Source organism: Callorhinchus milii, unplaced genomic scaffold (assembly GCF_018977255.1).
Source record: "Callorhinchus milii isolate IMCB2004 unplaced genomic scaffold, IMCB_Cmil_1.0 Scaffold4, whole genome shotgun sequence".
Taxonomy (NCBI): domain Eukaryota; kingdom Metazoa; phylum Chordata; class Chondrichthyes; order Chimaeriformes; family Callorhinchidae; genus Callorhinchus; species Callorhinchus milii.
Window position 1 is genome coordinate 17,076,357 of NW_024704745.1, and position 20,056 is coordinate 17,096,412.

Consider the following 20,056-nt stretch of genomic DNA (forward strand, 5'->3'; position numbering starts at 1 on the left):
CACAGCACAGAAGCAGGCCATTCGGCCCAACTGGTCTTTGCCGGTGTTTATGCTCCACATCAACAACAAAATTTAAGTTATAGAGCGCATTTCACGTTGGGAGGATGTCCCAAACGGTCAGATGTCGGGGCCCAAGCATGGGGGATGTTTGTTTTCAGGGTGAGGGAAGCCAGAGAGGTGGTAGGGCGACCAAAGGCACGGTCGAAGAGAAGGGTCTTGAGACCGGCCTTGAAGGAGGCAAGGGAGGAAGCGAGGCGAAGGGATCATGGGATGGAGTTCCAGAGTGTAGGGGCAGAGAGAATGAAATCCCGATGGTAGGGCGGGTCGGGCGGGAGACATGAAGCATGCCGGAGCCTGCTGAACGGAGGAAGTGGGCAGGTTGGTGGGGAAGGTCAGAGAGGTAGGAGGGGGCAAGGCCATGGATGGATTTAAAAGTGAGGACAAGGATCTTGAACTCGATCCTCTGGGGGATGGGGAGCCAGTGGAGTCGGGCGAGGGTGGGAGTGATGGGGTCGCGGAGCCTGGTGCGTAAGAATACACGAGCTGCAGAGTTTTGGATAATCTGCAGCTTGTGAAGGGAAGAGATGGGAAGGAATTTACCCCATGTCTGCAGATGATGTCACCAAGGGGGAGCATGTAGTGGGTGAAGAGGAGGGGACCGAGGACAGAGCCCTGAGGAACAGGCACGAGACAGTGAGGGGGCTGGAGGAGCAGCCGTTTGCCGCAATGAAGTGGAGATTGTGTGAAAGATAGGACCTGAACCAGTTAAGGACAGAGCCTTGAAGGTTGAGGTGGGAGGAGAGGCAGTGGAGGAGGATTGAGTGGTCCACTGTGTCAAAGGCAGCGAAGAGGTCGAGTAGGACGAGGAGGCAGAGGGAGCTGTGGTTGCACATGGTCAAGATGTCGTTTGTGATCTTGACCAGAGCAGTTTCCGTGCTGTGTGCAGCACGGAAACCCAATTGGAGGGGTTCATGGAGGGAATGAGGAGATGAAACAGCGAAGCTGGGAGGTGACGGCTTTCTCAAGGACCTTGGACAGGAAAGGGAGATTTGAGATGGGCCGGTAGCTAGATAGCTGTGATGGGTCAAGCGAAGATTTCTTCAAGGTGGGGGTGATGATGGCTGTTTTGAGGGGGGAAGGAATAGTGCCAGATGACAAAGGGAGGTTGATGATGTTGGCAAGTAGTGGGGCAAGGAGGCGGAGCTGGGATTTAAGGAGCAGGGTGGGGATGGGGTCCAGGGAGCAGGTGGTGGGCCGCATGGAGGATATGGTGGTGAAGACAGAGGAGGGGTTGACAGGTTCAAAGGTGTGGAAGGAGGAATGGGTAATTGTCGGAGTGTGGGGTGGTGCTAGGGAAGGGGTGGAAGTTGGGAGCAAGTTTTTGCTTATACTTCAGTAGTTCACAACGGTAATGAAGTGAATCAAGCCAAATACCTGACAAATGTCAGCCTGGCTCAGTGGTAGCATTCTCACCTCTGAGTCAGAAAGTTGTGCCCCATGTTGGGACTTGGAATCACAGAGTCTAAACTGACACTCCAACGCAGTGCTGGGGGTGTTGCATTGTCAGAGGTAGATCGGATTGTGGACATAAGGCCCAAGCTGTGGACAGGAAGATGGTGGCAATGCTCGTCCACATTTCAGGCTGAGCTGCGTTGCCCACTGGGAAGCTCACAGGGAGTTACTGGTACCTACCATCCACCTAGTGAGGGATCAAACCCGAGCTTGTCGGGTGTCGAATGACCAACTACGAACTATCCTCCTTGTGGGTGGTGGGGGGGGAAGGGGAGTTAACAGCCTAACCAGCCTGGCTCATCGGCAGGACTTTGGCCCATCGATCTCATTCCTCCGGAACCCTAACCTCCATCACTGCAGCCAGCTGCTTTTTAAACCAGTTCAGTATCCTGGCCTCTACCACCTTTCCGAGCAAACCCTTCCAGTTGTTGATTACTATCTGCGTAAAGAAAGACAACCTCATATCTGTTCTGAAAATACAGAAAATTTCCTGCAGCTGAATGTTGGTTAGAAGGAAGCCGTAGTCTTTGCCTACCGTCCATGTTTTCTCTCCAGCAGGTCTGAAATCCTCAATCTCCCCAGGCTCAACTTCAGACTCTCTGAAGCCGTGCGCAACTTAGGCGTCAACAGCGGTTGCCTTTCCAGGACACTTTTTTCCATCTCCGTCAAATTTCCCACCTCCATCTGTACTTCACAACGAATACAATGGAAACCCTCATCTATTCCTTTGTCACTTCCCGGCTGGATGTTTCAATGCCCTCCTCATTGGTCTCCCCAGCTTCACTGTACACAAAATGCAATTCATTAAAAACTCCACCATCTGAATACTCGCCCGGTGAATCTCCGTACCACCATCACACCAGTCCTTGCCAGGCTCCACTGCCTCCCAATTACTGAATGGATTGATTTCACGATACTCTCACTCGTTTTCAAATCACTTAATTCCCTCTCAACTTCCTACCTATCCGATTTGCTTACCACCCACTCCACCACCCACTGCCTCCGTTCGGCTGGTGCCGACCTCCTATTTGTCTCTCATGCTCTCCATTCCACCATCGGTGGCCGTGCCTTCAGCCACTACGTGCCGAAACTGAAACTCTCTCGCTCAATCCCTCTGCCCTGTCCCCTTCCTCCCCACCTTCAAATCCTGCCTGAAGACCTTCCTTTGCTTATTGAATTTGAAATTCAAATTAAATTTCGGCCACCTCCCCCTCCCCCACTTTTCTGGGCTTGGTGTCAGACTCCGCCACTGTAAAGCTCTCCAGGACGCAATCCCGCATGAAGGACGCTATACAAATGCAGGTTGTTGTTGTTATATTGTTCCAAAACTCGTACCAGGACTGCAATAGATTGTCAGCCTAGACTGCCAGTTCTGAACCTCAACCTATTGTCTCCCCATTAAAAATAGTCTTTTTAAATTGGACAACAGAGCTACCAATTGAGCCAGGCTGACTTACCTGGCTAAGCACAGTCCAACCTCACTATTCCAGTCACTCAAGGGACTGGACAAAAGTGACCTTCTGAGTGACGTTTCCCCACCCTCTGTCACCAAACTCATCCTATCCCTGAAACCCACCACCTGCTCCCTTGATCCCATCCCCACTCCATTCCTTATCTCCCAGCTCCACATCCTTGCCCCATATATCACAGACATTGTCAACCTGTCCCTCTCCTCTGGCTCTATTCCCATTCCCTTAAAAACTGCCACCATCACTCCCACCTTAAAAAAACCTTCCCTTGATGCGTCGCAGCTATCAAGCTACCGGCCCATCTCCAACCTCCCCTTCCTGTCCAAGGTTCTGGAACGAGTTGTCGCCTCCCAGCTGCGCTCTTTAGCTAAAGGAAACTTGCGCTTATCCAGCTCCTGATGTCTGACAGGCAGGCTGACAGAACATCAGGGGACTGGGGGTTGCAAAGTGAGGTGGAAAAATAGAGTTGGGTGTCATCTGCATACATGTGGAAGTGTACCCATTTCTGCGGATGACATCCCCAAGAGGGAGCATATACATCAGAAAGAGGAGGGGGCCAAGGATGGATCCTTGGGGTACCCCTCAGGTAACCAGGTGAGAACCAGAGGAAAAGCCATTTGTGCAGATGTACTGCTGGCGGTTCGTGAGGTAGGACTCGAACCAAACGAGTGCGTTCTCACTGAGGTGGATGACGGAGGAAAGGCGATGGAGGAGGATGGCGTGATCAACTGTGTCGAAAGAAGCGGAGAGGTCCAGGAGGATAAGGAGGCAGAGGGAGCCCTGGTCACAGAGAGAGAGGATGTCATTGGAGGCTTTCGCAAGTGCAGTCTCTGTACTGTGGGCAGGGCGGAAGCCGGACTGGAGGGGTTCGAAGAGGGAGTGGGAGAAGAGGTGTGCACGGAGTTGGTTGGCAACAACGCATTCTAGGACTTTGGCGAGGAAGGGTAAGTTTGAAATAGGGCGGCAGTGGCGAGGATTTGAGGGATCTAAGGAGGATTTCTTGAGGAGGGGGATGATGACAGCAATTTTGAGGGGGGCAGGGACTGATCCAGAGGAGAGGGACTGGTTGATGACATCAGCCAGTAGTGGGCAGAGGAGCGGGAGCTGGGTGACCAGCAAGTTGGTGGGGAGGGGGTCGAGGCAGCAGGTGGTGGATTTCATTGAAGTGATGGTGGGTGAGAGGGAGGAAGGAGAGATGGGGAGGAAGGAATGTAAATGGGGGTCATGGTAGGAACTGACAATGGGGAGGGTGAGGGGGACTGAGAAGGGGTGGTGGTGGGTGACAAGAGACAGGAGGATGAGGCTGCATGGCGGATGTTATGTATTTTGGATGAAAATAAATGACCTCCTCGCACTTGGCATTAGATGTGAAGATTGAGAAGGCCTGAGGGGGCGCACGGAGGAGGTAGTGGGTGGTGGAGAAGAGGACTTTGGGATTGTTTTTGCCTCCAAGATGATGTTGGAGTAGAAGGCCGTTTTCATGCATGTCAAAAACGGCAGTAACTGTGGAGATGCTCGAGCCACAGTTGGTGGTGAACTGACAGGCCAGTTTTCCGCCATCTGCGCTCGAGCAGCTGGGTTTGCGTTCTTAGGGAGCAGAGATGATTGTGTGCCAGGGGAATTGGGTGGGTTTGGAGATGGTTTTCAGGGGGACAAGAGAGTTGAAGGTGGAGGAGAGGCTATCATGGAACAGCTGGACGGCTGCTTCAGGATCTCTGCGGGTGGAATATTTATCAGGAGGGCCTCAGTCTTGTTCACATTCAACTGTAGGAAATTTGCCCTAATCTGGGATTTGATGTCCGACAGGCAGTCTGTCAGGACAGTAGTGGTCCTGGAGTTGAGTGTGGAGGGAGAAAGATAGACTTGGGTGTCATCCGCATACATATAGAAGTTGACCCCATGTCTGCGGGTGATGTTACCAATAACACACATAATAATAATAAATTATTCTTGCGTTTACATACCTATAATGTTGAAATAGCTCAAGGTGCTTCACAGATAATGTGCAATTACTATGCATTTGTAAACAAACATGTCAGACATTTTGCACAACAGTAAGGTCCCACAAATAGCCATAAAGTGAATAATTTATTTATTTTGCCAGAACACATGGAAAAATTCCCTTCCTTTTTCAAATAGTGTTATGGGATATTTAATGTCCAGGCAGATGCCTTAACCAGAAGATGCCACTTTCAACATTTGCAATGCTCCCCAGTATGACACTGAAGTGTCAGTCAAGCCTGAGTCGATAATCCTGACGTGGGGCTTAAACGTAGAACCTTCTCAGTGGCCAACACAAACAAAAATTCTATACAATGTGTTCTTCAGGCGCATAAACTTTCTTCTCAGCAGTTGATCAATTATGTTACAGGATCTTCTTCAAGCTGGTGATGGTCTCTTTCCTCCCCAGAGTTATCAGCTGCTTTACACTTATTCCAATTTGTAGCACGTTTTATACAACATAACTAAGCCACTAAAACAAATGAATAAATAAAGTGAGCAGCATTCCACATAGTTGACTTAACCTTAGGAAACATTTTACATGTATTTGCAATTTTTTAATATACACAAGAGGGTCTAATGAAGAATATCAGCCCCATAGATTCAGTGCCCTGGCCTCAATCATCCTTCCTGCTAATAACTTGCAACTGTTACTTTCTACCATTTTTGAGGTGCAAATGTCACATGTGATGTTTTATGTGGTCAATCCTTTTGACATTCAATGGACTTGAGCTCAGTAACTGGAAAGTATTTATTTAAGATAGTAGAAGATAAGCAAATGGGAGGTTAGGAGACTTTTTTTCACACACAGAGTAATTAGGATATGGAATGCCCTGTTGGGAGCAGTGGTTCAATCAGAATCTCTATTAGCCTTCATAGAAAATTGTAGCACAGAATCAGGTCATTTGGCCCAATAGTCTATGCCAGGGATTATATTCCACACAAGCCTCCGCTCATCCTAATCCCCTCCCCCGTACCCCAATCTTCCTTGCTCCCATTAAATAATGGACCAAATTTCCTTTTTAAATACGTTATATGTTAATAGAGTTCTGAAGCAATATTTCTGTTATCTGGTCTGATCGGGACGTGCCAGCCAGTATGTCCCAGCTAAGGCAGTTGACAATATACCGGCCGACTTTATGCTGATCGGAGGGGGCTTTGTGTCGCCAGGAAGAGATCTTATTGCAGAGCTGGAGGAACAGCAGCCATTGTGCAACATGTCCTGAAGGAAATCTTACAGGAAATTGAAACAAATGTCCGATAATGCAGGATTGAGAAATTTATTGCCTCATGATTGCTCGGGAACTGGATAAATATCTGAAAAGGAGTAAACTAAAAGGCTATGGGGAAAGAGCAGGTAAATGGACCTGAAAAAGATTACTCTTAAAGGAGCTAGCTCAGTCTTGATGGGCTGAATAATCTTCTGTGTCCAGAGTTTGGCACAATGGTTCGAAACTGCCTTAAAACTTTGGCAATCACCAAAGCTGTTTCTGTACTTCGAGCAAGGTGTTACATTACACAGGTTCTGTACAACATGGGCAGCCACTGTCTTTCCATGTTAAATTAGTCCTTTTTGAAAGTTCATCAAAAACAAACACTTGTACCTAATTTCCCAGCTGTTCTTAACTGCTGTCTGTCTGGTTGGCTCGCTGTTCACAACTGACATCTCACTAATCTGCTACCCAGATCTAAACTTGAACAAATCAATTGACTTTCGTGCCCCCATCATTAATTTAAATTATTACCAAATGAGTCTCTTGCTTCTTTCAGATTTGAAATTGATCCACACCAACTTACCATGTTTAGAAATTGATTGATATACTAGTGCTATTCCTACCAATAAAAATGGTGGAATTAAAACGAAAAAGATGAAATAGCGGTGGCGTTGATACATAACCCCTAAGAAAAACAGAATAAAATATTTATCAATATGAACCTTCAGACTCATCTCTAATGTTATTGAACAGTATAGGCACATTTTTCACAATTTAAACACTTGATGCGTTTTATATTAATCCTTCATTCATTATAGCGCCTTACCTCAGCGTTGCAAAGCACTTCACAAGATTTACTAAAACGTTTAGTTACTGTATTTACATAAACCTCTCTGTACTCTACAATTTAAGACAAATTATTAAAAATCGCAAACAACAACTTGCATTTATATAGCGCCTTTCACATGGGGTAACGTCTCAGAGCACTTGACAGTGACTGAGTACAACAACGTGCCAGGGGAGATGGAAGGTGACTGTAAGCACGATCAAAAAGGTCTTTAGGCGGGATTTGAAAGTGGGCAGGGAAGGGGCAAGGCAAAGAGATTGAGGGAGAGAGTTCCAGTGTTTCAGTGCAAAGTGGCTGATGCACAGCTACTGATGGTGGAGCAGAGGGGACGAGGAACAAAGAGGAGGCCAGAGCCATAGGGGGTAATAATAATACTTGCATTTGATATAGTGCCTTATCATGTCTTTGAGACTTCTCAAAGCAGAAGTGAATTGATTGTATTTTGTGGGCGAAACTCGGCAGCCAGTTATGAACAGCAGTGTCCCAAAAACAGTCGTGGATCGAGTGACCACATTATTATTATTTTTTTGAAGGAATTATCACCCCCGGAATAGCGATAGGTAGGGAGGTGCAAGGGAATTAAGTGATTTAAAAACGAGTGAGAAGATCCTGAAATCGATCCATTCAGTAATTGGGAACCAGTGGAGCGTGGCGAGGACTGGTGTGGTTGAGGGTACAGAGTTTTGTGCAAGTGAAGCAGCAGGAGAATTTTGAAATAGTTGAATTCTGTGAATGGTGGAACTGGTGAGACCAGCAATGAAGGCATTGGAATAGTCCAGCTGGGAAGTGACAAAGGTGTGGACGAGCTGCACTCCTTGTGAGGTATGGACAGAGGTGGGCAATGAGACGGAGGTGGAAAAAGGCGGGTTCTGGTCAGGGAACCGATGTTTGGTAGAAAGGAAAGCTGGGGATCGAACCTGACGTCTAAGTTGCACACGGGTTCGGTGAGTCTGAGGGAGAGCCCGGGGAGGTTGAGGAGTTCAGACCCGCAGGAGAGAAAAGAGAGCCAAAGAGGATGTCTTCCGTCTTGCCAATATTCAGCTGCAGGAAATTTGCGCTCATCCAGGCCTTGATGGCTGTCAAACAAGCTGACAGGGTATCAGCAGACTGGGAGTTACAGCTGGAGGAGGAGAAATAGATTTGTGCATCATCCGCATAGATGTGGAAGTTGACCCCATGCCTGCAGATGACATCGCCGAGAGGGAGCATGTAGAAAGGAAAAGGGGGGCTAGGAGGAGCTAGGGGTACCCCGCAGATGACTCGGTGGCAGTGGGAGGAAAAATCATTTGCCAAGATGTATTGTTGGTGGTTTGTTAAGTCGGACTCGAACCATACGAGTTCAGTTCCATTAAGGTAGATGAGGGAAAAGAGACAGTGAAGGATGGTGTGATCGATTGCGTCGAACACAGCAGAGCAGTCTAGGACAGGGGTGGGCAATTATTTTGGCTGGCGGGCCACTTCACGAGTTTTGGTAAGCTTCGCGGGCCACACACTTAATATAGATGCAAATCCTTAACAATAGTTCAAAATCAAGTCTTACACTTGTACCTGCATAAAATAAAGTCTATATGATTGACATTCATTAAAATTAGGTTAAATAAAAACATCTCTTTGAGCAGACACTTATTCAATATTTATTCATTTATTCACGTACTGATGAGAATGTGAGAAGCTCACTCAATGCGAAGAATGAAAGGACTGATGTGCATTAACCAGACAATTGAAGTCAGGCATCGTCTCCGTTGTTGCAATGCGGAGTACTGCTGTTTTGATTTATTGAATTTCATCACAGAAAATATCTCCTCACATATGTATGTTGATCCAAATAGCACAAGCATCCTCCAGGCATGAGTCTTTATTTTTGGAAAGGTATATTCATTAAGAGAGGCGTAAATCTGATTTGAATTGCTCCGCAAGCAATGGATCACATTGCAGGTCAATAAGCTCGAGTTGGAGGTCAAATGAGCCTTTGTCAACATCAAATGAGAAAGGTGACGAGACCAAAGACAGATCATTTTCAATCAAATTGAAATCTTGGAATCGGCGAGAAAATTCGGCATGTAAATCAAGCAGTGACGAAGTATACTTTTTAAGGCTTTGATCGCAAACAGTAATCTGCTACAAAGTTGGAAAGTGGGCGAACAATTTTGTCATAAATGCCTTGACACTGCAATACAAATTGTGGGAAAATCAAACCTTTTTGGTTCATGTCCCAAAATAAATCAATCTCTGTTCTCAGTTCCCACACTCTTTTCAAGACTTTTCCTAAACTAAGCCATCTTACATTTGTGTGATACAGAACATCCATGTGCTCGGATTCCAATTCCTCAAGCAGAATTACAAATTGCCTGTGGTTTAATCCTCTTGCTCGAACGTAGTTGACCAATTTCGTAACTGTGTCCATGACATTCCTTAGTTTTAGAACACTCTTACAGAGCTCCTCTTGGTGGATAATATTAATATTCTCAAAGAGCTTCACAGAATATATTGTAAAGTGAATGCACTATATATTTGTAGGCAAAACGCGGCAGCTAATTGCGCACAACAGTGTCCCACAAACAGTCATGGATTAAAGTGAACAACTTTTTTGGTTTTTTTCATGACAATCAAAAAAAAATGCAGTGTAGATAAACAATATTTTGCTCTGGATTTGTTTCTTTGACTTGATCTTGAATTCTTTTCAGTAACCCAATATTTTCCTGTCAGATTCAGGCTTCCATTGGTGGTCACATTCACCAATTTTTTCTAATCCACTCCTAATTTTAAGATACACTTATTTACTGCCTCCAAAAAGTCTTCTCCAGCTGTTGTATCTTTCATCATTGATGCCAATTCTTCTGTGAGCTCAAAATGTTTTGTGATACCTCAAATAAATATTATCAACTGGGCTGTATCTTTGACATCACAACTGTCACCAAGTGCCAGTGAATAACATGCAAAATTGCTTACTTTATTTTGCAACTGCACACTGTTTTTATTTTCTTTACTGATTTTATTTTTAATTTATTTTTATTTGATTTCTTTTACTTTTTAATTTATTTTTATTGTACTTATTTTATTTGTTTTCTTTTCCACCCACACTGGTAAAAAAAAATTCAGAAGTCCATTCTTGTGGAATATTCGTTTCTTTGAAAAACTCATTTCAAATTAACATCCGCTTCAGTGAAAAGTATTGCCACGGTTGCCGTGCACGGGTTTGAAAATTTGCCAATCTGTACATTTCTGACGTCAGCCTGATTCAACACTTAAGTGAGCGTGAACACAACTAAGCAGTGTGTTTGGCTGATGTTCTTGGTCAGATTCAAATGCGAAATTTGTGCGACTTTCGGGGACTGAATGAACTATAATTTTTTCTATTGCTAGACACAATGACGGCCGGATAGAATCATTTGGTGGGCTGGATACGGCCCGCGGGCCCTTCTTTTGCCCACCCCTGGTCTAGGACGAGGAGGCAATGGGAGCCCAGGTCAGAGAAGACGTCATTTGTTACTTTGTTGAGCGCTGTCTTTGTGCTGTGCGCAGGGCAAAACAGGACTGGAGGGTTTTGAGTAGGGAGTGAAGGAAGAGGTGTAGGTGAAGTTGATTTGCAATATCGCGTTACAAAACTTTGGCCAGGAACGGCTGGTTTGAGAAGAGTCTGAAGTTTGTCAGGTTGTGCAACATTCAGCAGCAAATCAGCCTCCTTCAGGGAAGCAAATTTCTTCATAGTCTTATGTACTGCTTTGCAGAATGTAATAGATCAAAAGATTGAAGGAGTGAAAGAAGGACAAAAGAAGGAGCTGTCCTCTCAGCATAGGTTTTGAGCTCATACAGATAAATAATCAATTGAATGAAAAAACTCACCGTCACAATCCTCCATTTGAAAAGGATCGCTTTCTTCACTATTTCCTGGTTGGTTTACAATACAAACATACGCTCCCTTGTTATTTAAGGGATCTTTTATTACCAGTAAATGGTCAGTAATGGGATCATTGTCCTGGAGTTCCACTCTTTTGTATATCCACTTTATTTTAACTAAGTCTTCATTTGAAGTAACATTTTTGTTGCAAATCATATGAACAACAGAAAGATTCCCGTTGCATGTAATCTTTGGCTTTGAAAGTGGGTCTGGAAAAAAAATCCCAGAAACAAATGTGTTTTAACCACGTATTAAGAACAACAATATAATAATCCCTGTATTTGATATGGCACCTTTATAAGGTAATTGAAATTAAGGACTGGAAGGAAAGAGTTGTGTAAGAAAACTGGCTTTCCGTGAGATATCACAGAGACTAACAATCTTTTGTTTGACTCCCCCAACCTTGAAAAGACATACAGTCACTGAGAATGGCTTTGAGGTCTCGTTAAATGAGCAGAAATGTTGGGAACTCTATATCTATACTATACCTTATCATCATCAAATCCTCTTTTCACAGGGTTTACTGTATAGTACAGTGTCTGTGATTTTTGGCAAATATACAGCCAATTTGCACACAGCAATATCCCACAAACACCCATGAAGTGAATGCCCAATTTTATGTTGGACATGAGGATAAACTCCCATCTCTTTTTGAACAGTGCCATGAGATCTTTAATATCCATCTGAACAAATGGACAGCACCTCAGTTTAACATCTTACCCGGAGGACAGCGTCTCTGACAATGCAGCGCTTTTTTTTACCTCCAATCTACTTTTGCAGGCAAGGAATCATTTACAATGTAATTTTCCCGACCAGTAATTTTCACGATCAGTGCTGGTTAATTTCCACGGAGTAGGTTATCAGAAAAGAAAGTTTTTAGAAAGAAGCGGCAGGTTATCTAGAAAACAATAACTTACCAAGTACCGTTAGGTTGTACTTAAACTCTTCAGTATTGCCATCTTCAAATGTGTATTCCAATGTGTAGATACCGACATCTTCTTTCCTTAATTCATTGATTGATAAAGTGTTTTTGTTAATCACAGTTCTTCCTCTATACGGCTGATAATATACAGGCTCTTTGGACAGATCTGACCAGTCCACGATCTTGTCATGTCTAAACTTCCAGACTATTTCTATTGTACCTTTGGGACTCTTAAAAGAGAAGGATATATCCTGGTTCACCATTCTATATTCTGTATATACTTTCTGGATCGACGCTGAAACTGGAGAAAAATAGAAGTTGAATAGCAATGAAGATCATTATTAATTATAATAATTCTTGCGTTTGAAGTAGCATCTTTTACATTGGGAAGACGTCTCAAATTCCTTAGATGAACGCAACCGCCAATTTGTGCAGATAAATATCCCACAAAACAGCCATGATGTGAATGACCAATTTTATCTGGGAGAATGTACAACAACAACAACAACAAAATTACATTTATGGAGCGCCGTTCATGTCGGGAGGACGTCCCAACGTGCTGGCCAGTCAGGGGTCAGGACTCGAGCATGGGGGTGGTGTGGGGTGGAGTGAGGGAAGGCAGAGAGGTGGGAGGGCGACTGTAGGCACGATCGAAGAGGAGGCTCTTGAGACCAGCCTTGAAGGAAGTGAGGGAGGAAGCGAGGTGAAGGGACTGTGGTATGGAGCTACAGAATGTGGGGGTAGAGAGGCTGAAAGCTCGGCAACCGATGGTAGGGCGAGTTGGGCGGGAGACCTAGAGCAGGCTGGAGCCCGCTGAACAGAGGGAGCGGACAGGTTGGTAGGGCCAGAAACTCTTTTTCCTTTTTAAATAGTGCATTGGGATTTTTTAACATCCACCTGAAGTGGCAGATGGGACCTCTTTTTATTTAGCATCTGAAACAAAGGACGGCATCTCCAACAATACAATACTCTCTCCACACTGCATTGGAGTGTCAGCCAAGGCCATATGTGTTCAAAGTGCCGACATAGGCTTGAACCCTTGTGTGTGCAGTGTGCCCCTGTATTCACTTGCACTTTCTAATAAGGGGCACTGCACAGAGCTCAGAAACTGAAAGCCATCACTGTTGTTTAACCCCTTCCGGCCCTGCAAAACTGGTCAACAGGACTTTCCCTTTGCTGTTTGCAGCCACTTGACAACAAGGTGGGGATTGCAATGGGGACTTTCCATGTTTTCAATGTCTCAGTGTGAGTGGGGATTCATTCCTACAATCAACCAACTAAACCTGACTTACACTCAGAACTGATTTGCCATTCACAACACAACAGAGACAGCAGCAGATGCAGGTTGCAACAAACTGAAAACTTTTATTTTCTCAAGAGTCTGAAGGAGTGAGAGTCTGTTGGGATTTAAGGGGAAAGATAGGAAAGGGAGCAGCACAGAACGTAGAAAGGGCTTCCTGCCTGTGTGGTAGTTTCTCTTCAAAGAATGAAGAGCGAGCTTGCCTCTTCTCCCTGGAGCTTCCCTCTTTTCCCAACAAGACCCATCAGAAGTATTTGAGATTATGAAGCATTAGAAAATGTAGATTTCAGTGTGTTTTATTTAATAATGAATATTCCTTGCATTTGATATACTGCCTTATTATTTCACTGAAACGACTCAAAGCACTTCAAAGGATTTCAGTGAAGTTTGTGATTGTGTATTTGTAGGCGACATGGTAATCATTTCCGCACAGCAATGCCCCACAAACAGCCATGAAGTGAATAACCAATTGTATTTGGATGATTGACGGCCAGAACTCTTTTCGAATAGTGCTTTATCTTTAACATCCACGTGAACAGGTGGATGGAACATCTCATCTAAAGAACAGCAGCTCTGATAAAGCATTACTCATCCAGTGTCATCCTAAACTTGAGATCTCAAAGGCCCCACATGGTACTTGAACCCACCACCTTCTGACTCAGAAGCGAGAGTGATAACAACCGAGCCTGGCCAATACCTTTTCAGGAACTGATAGAAGCAACATCAGAAGGAAAGGAAGATTACTAGCAGTGGAAATAACCTAAAAAAATGACAGTCAACACAGTTGCAGAAGGTTTCCATCTCGTCTTATTAACTACAGACTTTTGTTTAAGATGACATCCCAAAGAAAGAATTAGGCCATCTATGCTTTTTCATTATCTCCTGACCTCACTCTCTGGAACTCTATCCCAAAGGCCCTCTGACTCGCATCCTCCCTCACCTCTTTCAAAGTCTGTCTTAAGGCCTTCCTCTTTGACCGTGTCCTCATTCATTTTTCCCTTCTCCACCACCTCTCAGCTCCCACCCCAAGCTCCGGTGAAAAGCCAGAACTGTCAAGGGTCTTGAACATTCTCCCCATATCAAAGATGCTTATTTAAATGTAAATTTATATTGTGTTGTATCATCAAATTGTGGCAGCAGGATCAAAGAACATTTCTGGAAGTTACTGAACAACGAAACACTGTATTTTGGCTGTGTGAAGCTCCTGCATGAATTGTAAATAGATGGTGACAGTGCAGTCAGCCTGCCTCATTGTGGAGTCCTGTAGCTTTGTGTTTAGAGCACTCGCCTGACAAGCGGGAGGACCTGGTTTGGCGAATTCCCAGGGAGGGCGAAACATTGGGCAAGTTCCTCTATTCCACATACCTCTGTATACCTAGTAGTAAGTAGAAACCTGGTTGGTAGTCGATTGGTAGATTGCTTTTCTGGGGGTAAGAATTCCCTTCAAAGTAAATAAAATAATAATTTGGTGAGACTCAATCCATGACTGTATGTGGGACAGTTACCCCAACACACACTCTGCGATCCCCAAGCCTTGGATCTTGCCAACCTATGCCTAATACCTTCCAGAATTGGGTAAGCATGATATGTCCCTCTAGGGAGAGAGTACGTATTCTATTCCAACAATCTATCTCAGAAATTTCCATGTATAGGTGGGATACATGGGAGTCTCAGCTTGGTTTGGATACTTCAAAGCATGGTGATGGGTTTCCGCGTGTGTCAGAGACCTGAGTGACCCCCCCAACTAATTTATAAATAGAGCCACGGTGTGGCAGGATTAAAATGAAAGACTTCCTTAAAACATTTTTGCTTAAAATGGCTTAATGACTTAACTGCTGTTGTAATCCAAGCATTTGTGATCACCGAGAAAGCTATGACCTAGCAGAACAATTACTGATGCGGGAATTGTTACGTATTGCAGTGTTCCTTCACAAGCTTTTGAGATTGAGTGATTTGGTATTGCACATGCTTCCTGGAATTTTTGGAGGATTTCTATTGATGCTGGTCAGATATCCATCGAATATGTTGCAATAAACAACAAGCAGTGGTTTCCCTTGAGTGGTATCACAGACGCTCCGGGACGCTATCCTGCATGAAGGGAGCTATATAAATGTAGCAGTTGTTATTTGTGAGGCACTGATGTGCACAAATTGGCTACCGCTTACAAAACACAGTCACTACATTTGACATTAAATCCTGTGAAGCATATTGGGACCTCTTCCCAAAGTGAAAGGCACTACATCAAATTTAAGCCTGATCAGTATTGTGGCAACAGGACTTTCTTGGTCGAGAAAAAGCCCAAACATACACATCCATTTCTCTGCCTAATTCAGGACGACGAGGAAAGGCAGCGGATTTGTTTTCAGAGCGCCAGCACAGGTGCGATGGGCCCAATAGCTTTTAATAAAAAGAAGAAATAACACTAATAATGCTTGCATTTGATATACTGGCCTTTCAAGTCAGAGCACTTCACAGGATATACTGTAATGTGTAGTATTTGTAGGCCAATGCAGCAGCCAGTTTGGGCAAAGCAATACCCAATGTCGATCTGTACAGCTCAGTTGTGCTGCATTTCAATTATGGTGATTGTGGTGGTGTGTGGCCAAAGCCTTTGGTTCCTTATATATCTAGGGCTCAAATATACTCTTTCTAATATACAGTTTCATTTCTGCATTTAAATAAGGCAACTCCCAGATCAATGTCTGCTCCTTGACCTTAATTTTAAGTTTAGTTTGTTGCATGGTTTCCTCCTTTCTTTTTAAAAACAGAAAACTTACACTCAAACACCATCCCCATAACACATGTACACACACACACATTGATGAATGCATTATCCCACTTCCACACCTCCCAATAACGATAAGATAGTTAATGGAAACTTACCTGAAATCAGGAAAACACCAACAAAATAGCTGCAACCCCACATGGCTTTCCTTTTGCTGCGCAAATCCAGTCAGAATCGAGAGGTGAAAAGGTGGCTTTGGGAGAATGACAGCCAGACCCTGGCAATGGTAGCACTGAGCTGGGCAAGAAGAGAGACTTTACAGTGACTTAGGCCAGAGCAGCTTCACACAGGGAAAAAAGTAAACCAGCGATTGGAAACCCAGAACCTCTACAACACCACTTGACGAGCCAGAGTCAAACCACTCTAATGTCGATCCTTCCTTTCTTTTTTTTAAACAAATGTAAAGTATCGCATGCGTCTTTCCTAGGAAATAAAAAATATATAATAAAGCACTATAGAGATTGGGTAAACCGTGCTCTCTCATCTTAAAATAGTAAGATTTGGGAAATCTTGTTAGTGGACGAAATTGCTATCTATCTGTCTCTCTCTCCTTCCACTTTGTGGTTTGGCTACAAGGCCCAGCTCAGAACTGGCTACTCCCTCCTCCACTCACACTATTGGCTTTCTGCTGCCAATCAATTTTTTTTAATGAAAACGCGATTGCTCGTGAGCCAGAGTTATGTTTATGTTAGATTACACAGCACAGAAACAGGCCATTCGGCCTAACTGGTCTATGCCGGTGTTTATGCTCCACATGAGCTCCTCCTACCCTTCCTCAACTAAGCCTTCAAGCATAACCTTCTATTCCTTTCTACCTCAGGTATCTATCTAGCTTCCCCTTAAATACATCTATGCTATTTGCCTCAACAACTGCTTCTCTTTGTGTAAAGAAATTTCTTCTAACTTGAATCTATTTGTGACTATTTTATATTGATGGCCTCTGGTTTTGGTCTCCCCCACAAGTGGAAACATCTTCCCTATGTCTACCCTATCAAAACCTTTCATCATTTTAAAGACCTCTATCAGGTCACCCCTTACCCTCCTTTTTTCAAGAGAAGAGTCCAAGTATGTTCAGCCTTTCCTGATAGGTATAACCTCTCAGTTCTGGGATCATCTTTGCGAATCTCCTTTGCACCCTCTCCAGTCCCTCTACATCCCTTCTATAATGTGGGGACCAGAACTGCACACAGTATTCCAAGTGTGGTCTAACCGAGGTTCTATAGAAGATTACCATAACTTCCCTGATTTTCATTTCTATCCCTCTAGAAATGAACCCCAATGCCTGGTTTGCCTTTTTTTTATAGCCTTATTAACCTGCGCTGCTACTTTTAGTGGCAACGGTGTTTATGAGCCGGCGAAAACTCATGTAAACCGAGTGGGACTCACGGAAGGTAAGTCAGGCAGCGCAGGGAGTCATAGAGCTGATTTCCTGGGGATCGAGACTGGAGGCAGCCAGAGCGGGGGGTCCGGGGATCGAGACCGGAGGCAGCCAGAGGGGGGGTCCGGGGATCGAGACCAGAGGCAGCCAGAGGGGGGGTCCGGGGATCGAGACCGGAGGCAGCCAGAGGGGGGGTCCGGGGATCGAGACCAGAGGCAGCCAGAGGGGGGGTCCGGGGATCGAGACCGGAGGCAGCCAGAGGGGGGGTCCGGGGATCGAGACCAGAGGCAGCCAGAGGGGGGGTCCGGGGATCGAGACCGGAGGCAGCCAGAGCGGGGGGCTCGGTCCCGGGGATCGGAGGCAGCCAGAGTCGTGGGGGAGGGGCTGGGTCCCGAGAATCGAGACCGGAGCAGCCACGGCGGGGGTGGGGCTGGGTCCGGCAACAGCTCGCGGTAGGGCCGGTATCTCGTGGATCGGGTCCGGCGAGAGCTCGAGGCAGGGTCGGGGTCCTGGGGATCGGGACCGGCGTTAGTCAGGGGCCGGCCGGTAGCTGTAGGCCGGGCCGGGTTCTCGTGGGCCCTGAGGTGGGGCGGGTGTCTCGGGGATCGAGCGGCGGCCGTTACCTGGTCAGGGGGAGCTGCCATTTTGGATTTTCAAATTTCCCTGACATTCTGCCTGACGTCACTTCCGCCCACCAGGTGTGAAACCCCGATAGCAGGTACAGCACAGTATGGCTTATACCAGTATCTCCCTCCCTCCTCTGTCTGTCTCCCTCCCTCCCTCCCTCCCTCCCTCCCTCGCCTGTCCTTCCCCTGTAGGCTGCTCATTGCTAACCACAATGAGCGCCCTCCCCACTCTGCGCCACCTCTAGCCCCCACAGCCTCCTGAAGGCTGACAATGTCCCACTAATCCGCCGCCTCTTGTCCCAGCGTGCGCACCTTGGCAGCTGCCCCCGACCCGAGCTGGCCCTCCCTCAAAATGCCCCCCTCCCTGCAACTCTCCCGCTCTGTCCTGCTCTCCCTCCGCCTTCCCCGCTTCCTCTCTCTGCTTGACCCCCCCTCACTGCCTCCCTCTGCTCCAGCCTGGGAATCCTCTGCCCGGCTCATCGTGGCACTCAGCCTTGGGCTGTCCAGCAGCAGCCACACCGACTGCCCCATCCGCACTACCGCCACAAGCCACTTTGGACAATTTGATATTATAGATATTAAATCAAACGCAGGGATTATTTTTTATTATTATTGTTGCTCACCATTATATCTGTCATCATTTTGAGACATGTGCTTTATGTGAAAGGTGTTATACCTTTCACAAGATGCAATAATGCAATGTATACTGTCTACTTTTTTCATTGAAAGGAGCGTGCTCAGGAGGTTTCTGTTTTTAGGTGAGAACAGGCTTCGATAGTAGTGGGATCTGGGCATCGTTTTGGGGTCTTTTCCATTGCTTTTCCATTCCATTGTCTTTTCGTGGAGTCCTGTAGCTCAGTGGTTAGAGCACTTGCTTTGCAAGTGAGAGACCTGAGTTCAATTCCAGGCAGAGGGCGAAACCTTGGGCAAGTTTCCTTACTCCACACAGAGCCTAATAATAATCCCTCCAAAAAAAAACCAATAATAAATTGGTCATTTTCAATCTACGACTGTTTGTGGGACATTGCTGTGAGCAATTGGCTGCCGCGTTCGCCCACAAATATACAGTCAATTCACTTTACAGTATATTCTGTGAAGCGCTTTGGGACGTCCTCCCGACGTGAAAAGCGCTATATCAAATGCAAGGATTATTATTATTATTATTATTATTGCCTCAACATAAGCCTTTCTCTTTGACTGTGCCTTCAGCTCCCCACTCGACCCCCTCTTTGCTCCCTCCCTTCTCTCCCCTCATCCTGACCATTTCCCCCCGCTCGGGTCCTGACCCAACTGTCCAGCGCCTTGGGACGTCCTCCCGACGTGAAAGGCGCTCTATAAATGGAATCTTGTTGTTGTTGTTGCACCCTTCCCAATGCCTTAACATCCTTCCTATAGTGTGGTGCCCAGAACTGGGCGCAATATCCTAACTGAGGCCTAACCAGCGTTTTATAGGTTAATCATAACCTCCTGAGTCTTGTACTCTATGCCCCTATTTATAAAGCCTAGTATCCCATATGCCCTTTTTACCGCTTTATCTACCTGTCCTGCCACCTTCAAGGATTCATTTACCTGAACCCCCAGGTCTCTCTGTTCTTTCACCCCCCTTAAGATTGTATTACCAGCCTATATTGTCTCCCCTCATTCTTTCTTCCAAAATGCATTACCTCGCATTTCTCCACATTGAAACTCATCTGCCATGTGTCTGCGCACTTTACCATTCTGTCTGTGTCTTCCTGCAGTTGGCCACTATCCTTCTCACTGTTTACCACCCTACCTAACTTTGTGTCGTCCGCAAACTTGGAAATGGTACTTGCTATACCCAAGTCCAGATCATTTATGTATATTAAGAAGAGCAGTGGTCCTGATACCGATCCCTGGGGGACGCCACTGTACACTTCCCTCCAGTCAGAAAAGCAGCGGTTCGCCGCCGCCGCCGCCGCCGCCCTGCGCTGCGGCCTCCCTCCCCGACAGGTTCGGCTCCGTCCACGAATTGGTTGCGTGACAACTCCCGTCACCAACCAAACGTGCGTCTCACGCTGACCCAGAATCTTCTCCGGGAATTAATGTTGAGTTGGGTTATCGGAAGGAGCCGGTGGGGGAGGAG

The 20,056-nt window shown here is 45.9% G+C and overlaps 1 protein-coding gene across 2 annotated transcripts; it reads right to left on the bottom strand.

Moving 5' to 3' along the window:
* Positions 1-5,203: 5,203 nt before the first annotated feature.
* Positions 5,204-19,697, bottom strand: LOC121848902 (carcinoembryonic antigen-related cell adhesion molecule 1-like). Of its 2 annotated transcripts, none has more exons than XM_042334458.1 (5): positions 16,047-16,291; positions 11,859-12,164; positions 10,887-11,150; positions 6,780-6,881; positions 5,204-5,454 (listed from the first exon to the last, which is right to left on the bottom strand). In XM_042334458.1, the coding sequence occupies exons 1-5, from the start codon at positions 16,087-16,089 to the stop codon at positions 5,447-5,449; spliced, it is 723 nt and encodes a 240-aa protein (XP_042190392.1). In that variant the 5' UTR covers positions 16,090-16,291; the 3' UTR covers positions 5,204-5,446. The 2 variants fall into 2 exon arrangements, with proteins under 2 accessions (XP_042190392.1, XP_042190391.1); XM_042334457.1 differs by lacking the exon at positions 5,204-5,454 and adding an exon at positions 19,668-19,697 and having other exon boundaries at positions 6,597-6,881; positions 16,047-16,185.
* Positions 19,698-20,056: the final 359 nt, after the last annotated feature.